This window comes from Triticum aestivum, chromosome 3D (genome assembly GCF_018294505.1).
Source record: "Triticum aestivum cultivar Chinese Spring chromosome 3D, IWGSC CS RefSeq v2.1, whole genome shotgun sequence".
NCBI classification, from domain to species: domain Eukaryota; kingdom Viridiplantae; phylum Streptophyta; class Magnoliopsida; order Poales; family Poaceae; genus Triticum; species Triticum aestivum.
The window spans coordinates 562067400-562073126 of NC_057802.1; the positions used below are offsets into that span (position 1 = coordinate 562067400).

The 5727-nt window shown below is 53.6% G+C and overlaps 1 protein-coding gene across 1 annotated transcript; it reads right to left on the minus strand.

The window, feature by feature from the left end:
- Window positions 1-4204: 4204 nt before the first annotated feature.
- LOC123076508 (F-box/LRR-repeat protein At3g26922-like) lies at window positions 4205-5296 on the minus strand. Its single transcript, XM_044498716.1, has one exon. The coding sequence runs from the start codon at window positions 5294-5296 to the stop codon at window positions 4205-4207; it is 1092 nt and encodes a 363-aa protein (XP_044354651.1).
- Between the last annotated feature and the right edge of the window lie 431 nt (window positions 5297-5727).

Sequence of the window (5727 nt, forward strand, 5' to 3'; positions counted from 1 at the left end):
CGCGGATACCAAATTGCACCTCTATGGCCAAAATTTGGACGCTAGGGACAATGCTCTCCTTGATACCAGCCTGCAATGCACCCAAGGACAGAAAAACTTATTGGCATTATCAATTGACATAGGCACAGAAAATGCAAAATGAAATTAGGATCAACTGTGAGCTGCATACCACAAGGGTGAAGGTATCCCAGTGTTGGCCCAGACCCGACGCCGAGTACTTTCCGGCGACGGTGATACGACCGACGACGAACGACGATGAGGAACGAAGCTCGCTGACGAACTCGACGAAGTGCTTTACGCCGAGATGCACCGATCAACCGCAGTGCAAAGCTAGCCTCCTTTAGCTAATCTTGCTCTTGATCGATCAAGCGTCGTAGTTGCTGCAAGCAACACAAAACAGCACACGTACATACACAACGGCCAGCCGGCCGGAAGCACGCACGCGTATAACTGATGTATTGCCACAGGAACGTATCGTCCCTGGTGATTACTTTATTGCTTCAACTCACGGTTTTGTTACAAGGGGATACGTGACTATATATACTAGCTAAGCCAACTAGTACTAGTCCTACACGGTGCTTGTTTAGGAATCCTACACGGACACACACACATACGTGCACGGCAAGGACACGGACGTGATCGTGTTTAACTCCAACGGTCACCCCCCTAAACACGACGTCGTCACGTGACCGCTCCGACGCCGATCCTTCTTCACTTCTCCAAAAACTTCTCTCGATCCAAACTCTTGGTTAGGATATCCGCCATCTGATCATCGACGCAAACGTAGTTGACCTTCATCTTACCTTCTTCCACGCAGTCCTTTATGTAGTGATACACCGTATCAATGTGCTTGCTCCTATCATGCCGCACTGGTTCTTCGCGTAGAAAAGTTGTAGACTTTCCATCAACATTGAGCACCACTTGTTCCGGATCTCGATCCATGAGATCACCGTGCAGCCTCCCTAGCCACACACCTTGACACATCGCAGTGGCAGCTGCAATATACTCTATTGCATCAACTGCGGGTGCTTTACTCTTCTTGCTCAGTTCAAGACGAGGTTTCATTGAAGCTTCAATTAGATTGCAATCTTTCATGCCACAGTTTTCAAGTATCTTCCTTGTGTATGCCTCCTGGCATAGTGTGATCTCCTCTGTCTTTTGATGTACCTCTATCCTGGGGTAGTAGCTCAAAAGACCTAGATCATCCCTCTTGAAAATCTCCTTCATTTGTAACTTGAACTTTGCAATCACCTCTTCATCTGCTCCAGTAATCAATAGGTCGTCGACGTAGATGCCAACTAGTAGACGATCCCTTCCTTCACCTCTCTTGTACATTGCATGCTCTAGTGGGGCTTTCTCAGATCCAAGAGAAACCAATGTCCGGTCAAGTTTGATGTTCCACTCCCGAGGTCCTTGCCATAGCCCATACAAGATTTTGTGTAACTTCAGTACCTTGTGCTCTTCTCCCTCTTTGATGAAACCCGGCGGTTGATTCACATACACATCTCCTTCTATCTCGCCGTTCAAAAACGCGGAGTTTACATCCATGTGATGTATCTTCCATGATTCCTGAGCCGCGAGAGCGATGAGTAATCTCACCGACTCCATCTTTGCAATGAGAACAAACACTTCTTCGAAGTACATACTTTCCTCTTGCACATACTCTTTGGCCACAAACCTCACTTTGTGCTTCATGCACCCTTCAACATCTTTCCTGACCTTAAATTGCCACTTGAGCTCTATCGCCTTTTCATTGTTGGAAAGATCCACAAGCTCCCATGTATTATTGTCATGGATCGACCCCAACTCTTCTTTCATAGCATGACGCCAACACTCCTTCGTATTTGCGTCCATAAATTCCGCCGATTCCTCGGCGCTTGCTAGACACCGTCGCCCACTCCCGTTCACCATTACCGGGTTAATCGTCTGAAGAAATTTCTCCGGATATGAGTGTAACTCCGGATGTAGATGATCGGTTGTAGATGGACGGGTCGTTTTCTCCAGTACTTTCGGAGGCGACATAGGTGCCGAAGTGACGTCATCTTCTGCGTACAATTCTGCTAGCAACTGCGAGCCACCACCGATGCTCGCTTCTAGGCTGACAAATAGAGTACTGGACATACTTGCTGACTGGCCACCACCAAGTGATGCTACTGCACCCCCTGCGCATGAGATTGGTGCTGCATCATTTACACCTAGTAAAGTTCCAGGTGCCACCACGTATGAACCATGAGAGACTTCCCCAAATGGGTCTTTTCCTTCCTCTGGATGTTGCCCATGTTCTGGCCCATGCACCATGCCTCCACGTGGTGATGCTTGAGCTGCTAGCTTGCAGTGGCCACCACCGCCCAACTCGCCGGAGTGATCGGCTTCTTCTGGGTACCCGTCCTTTGCTAGGCTGCGCCCTCTGACGCACATGGCTGGGCTTTGCAACAGAACGCGTGTGCCTCGCTCGCCTCGACTCGCTACTTGGCGACCGCCTGCAACGCTCTTTGCCGAGTTGTTTTCGTGGACATCTGGCGCCACGTACGCCATTACGTCATTGTCTTTTGTGTCGCTTTTGCGGCCGCCTACGGGCCTCTCCTCCAGTTGACCAACACAAAGACTGCTTCTCCATGGTTGAGCACATGCTGCTTTCGCTGCATCCGATCCAGCAAAGTTAGCACTTACGTCTGTAGCATCGACGTAAGTTTCGGAGTCACCTCCCGCATCAGTAGCATCGACACGAGTTTCCGAACCATGATTATGAAGGTGAACTTTTTCTTTCACGAGCACAACAATTTCTTTAGCCGGCTCTTGAAGAACTGGATCCTGCTTGTCCACGAGTTCACACATCAACATCATGTCACTATCATCTCCTTGTTGGGCTATGAGCGCCTTCTGCTTCGGTGCTTTCTCGCAGTCAGCCTTGAAGTGGCCGAGGAGGCCACAGTTATAACACCTCACTTTTCTGATGTCAAACTTTCTCCTCGGCGGTGGTGCAGCCTCATCCTCCGAGTCGGCGTCCGAGTCGGCGAAGTTCTTTCTCACCGAACGCTGCTTCCCCTTCTTCTTGCTGCTGCTCCTGGATCCGCCTTGCTTTTCTAGAGCGTCCCACTGCGCCTTCGTGAGCATCACAAGCTCGTTGTTCCTCCCGTCCCCAAGACTGTACCGCATCCGCTCATCGTGAGCCTTGTACCGTCCGACGAGATCGTCGATGGAGAGAGTCGCGAGATCGACGCACTGCTCGATCGCCGTAACAATTTGCAGGTACCGGGGAGGGGCCGCGCGCAAGAACCGCCGGACAACCGAGGTCTCCGTTAGGTTTTCTCCAAGAGCGTGAATCCGATTGACGAGAGTAGCTACCCGTGAAGCGAACGCATCCACGGACTCATCGTCGCCCATGACCAAAGTCTCGTAGTTCCTTAGGAGAGTTTGGAGATTGGCTTGCTTGACGCGGGTGTGTCCCTCGAACATGAGTTTCAGCGTATCCCACACCTCCTTCGCCGTTGCTTTGGCGATCAGGTGATGGAGGACATCCATCGGCATCACCGAATAAATCGCCGACGCCGCCTGCCAATCCTTCCGGTGCTCGGCTCCCCCCTCCTTGAAAGCGTCGCCTCCGGGATCCACCGCGTCCCATAGCTCGTTGGCGCGGAGACCACACTCCATGAGGGCCTTCCAGACCCCGAAGTTCTCGCGATCAAACCGTGGATACGACGAACTCGCCGGAGCAGCAATTACTTTAGCCGCACCAGAGTACTCCGCCAGTTGCTTGTTCCTCTCGTCCGCCATGATCCTCCGTTACTAGAAGATCAACCTTGCTCTGATACCAATTGTTGACCCAGACCCGACGCCGAGTACTTTCCGGCGACGGTGATACGACCGACGACGAACGGAGCTCGCTGACGAACTCGACGAAGTGCTTTACGCCGAGATGCACCGATCAACCGCAGTGCAAAGCTAGCCTCCTTTAGCTAATCTTGCTCTTGATCGATCAAGCGTCGTAGTTGCTGCAAGCAACACAAAACAGCACACGTACATACACAACGGCCAGCCGGCCGGAAGCACGCACGCGTATAACTGATGTATTGCGACAGGAACGTATCGTCCCTGGTGATTACTTTATTGCTTCAACTCACGGTTTTGTTACAAGGGGATACATGACTATATATACTAGCTAAGCCAACTAGTACTAGTCTTACACGGTGCTTGTTTAGGAATCCTAAACGGACACACACACATATACGTGCACGGCAAGGACACGGACGTGATCGTGTTTAACTCCAACACCCAGCACACGCAAGTTGGGTGCACGGCCAATTTTGAGCCTGGAAGAGTGGTTCCTGGTGGAGCTCATCCTGGGGGGAGTGAGCTCGCCAGTGAGAATTGTATCCCACAAGAAGAGCCTCTCCAAGCTGGGGGCATCCACCACGTCGATGTCCTCCAAGTAGGTGTGGCCGAGCTGAACGCAACGCAGGCTTTGGCTGATGAGGCGGAGGCGCACTTGGCTCTGGCTCCCCATGATAACCAGGATCTCCAGGACGGGGCTTCTTTCGAGCATGAAGGCCAGATCATAGTCCTCCATGACATTCATGCAGAGGCCAAGCTCCCGGAGGTTGGGGAATCTGGCGCGGCGCGGCACGGCGGTGCTAGCCGGGAGCCTCCAGATGCCGAGATAGAGGCGGGTGAGGGAGGCACAGCTGAAGAGCGAGGCGGGGAGGCGCGGGTCAATCGGCCAAAGGCGGTTGGCAAAGACGAGTTCTTGGACCCCCTTGGTGACGAGGATGTCGAGCCAGCGCGCCATCTCTGCCCGGTGCTCCTGCATTATGGTCCGGGTGAGGTGAACGCAGCGGAAAGGCCCCGGGTGCGCCGCGAGGATGCGGGACACCGCGGCGGTGACGGCGCGGGGAGAGGGGTCGCGGATGGTGAACGGCCCGGACGCGCCGCCGTCCGGAAGCAGGTGGCTGTCGACAAGGGAGAGGGGCGCCATGCGCCAGAGGGGGCGCCAGCGCGAGGCGAGGGCGGCGGTGCGCGCGGCGTCCTTGGTGGGGAGGCGGGAGAGGATGTTGACGAGGACGACGTCGGGGAGGCGGCTGATGCGGTCGACGCCGTCGTGGACCCACACGGCGGCGGGAAGCGGGAGGGTTGCGGCGGGGGACACGGGCGGGGGAGGAAGGTAGCCGTACACGAGAAGCGGCATGTTTGTGCCGAGATCCAGCGTCTCAGGGTCGTCGCCCTTGTGCTTCATGCTATAGCACATTTCGCTCATGGAGACGCTCCTGTAGACGCCGATGAGCACTTGGGGGTCGTCCATGGCCGCCGGTGGAAGGGGAGCAGATGGAGGTGGCGGCGCTGTTTTAGGAGTGGCTGGTTAGCTAGGTTTGGGCGAAATCACTAATTAAGGAGTACTCGTTGCAAAGAACACTCCATCTTCCCAGGTCACGACAAATGGCGCACATGCAGCGCGCCACTTGTCGCAACCTGGAAGTTTTCCCTTTTTTCGTAGATTCGTTTATTCAAAACGTTTTATCTCTTAAACCGTGCGTCCAAATCTCAAACCGTTTTCACCATTGGATTCCTCGCGTCGAAATCTTCAAAACTAAATCCCATGTTGATATGGTTTGACGAACTTTTTTTCATGAAAAAACCGGACGAAAAAACCAAACCGGGAGCACGGTTTTTTCCCTTTCCGAAAGAGGCACGCCCGTGCCTCGCGAAATCACAACCGTGCCTCTCGTGGAAGCA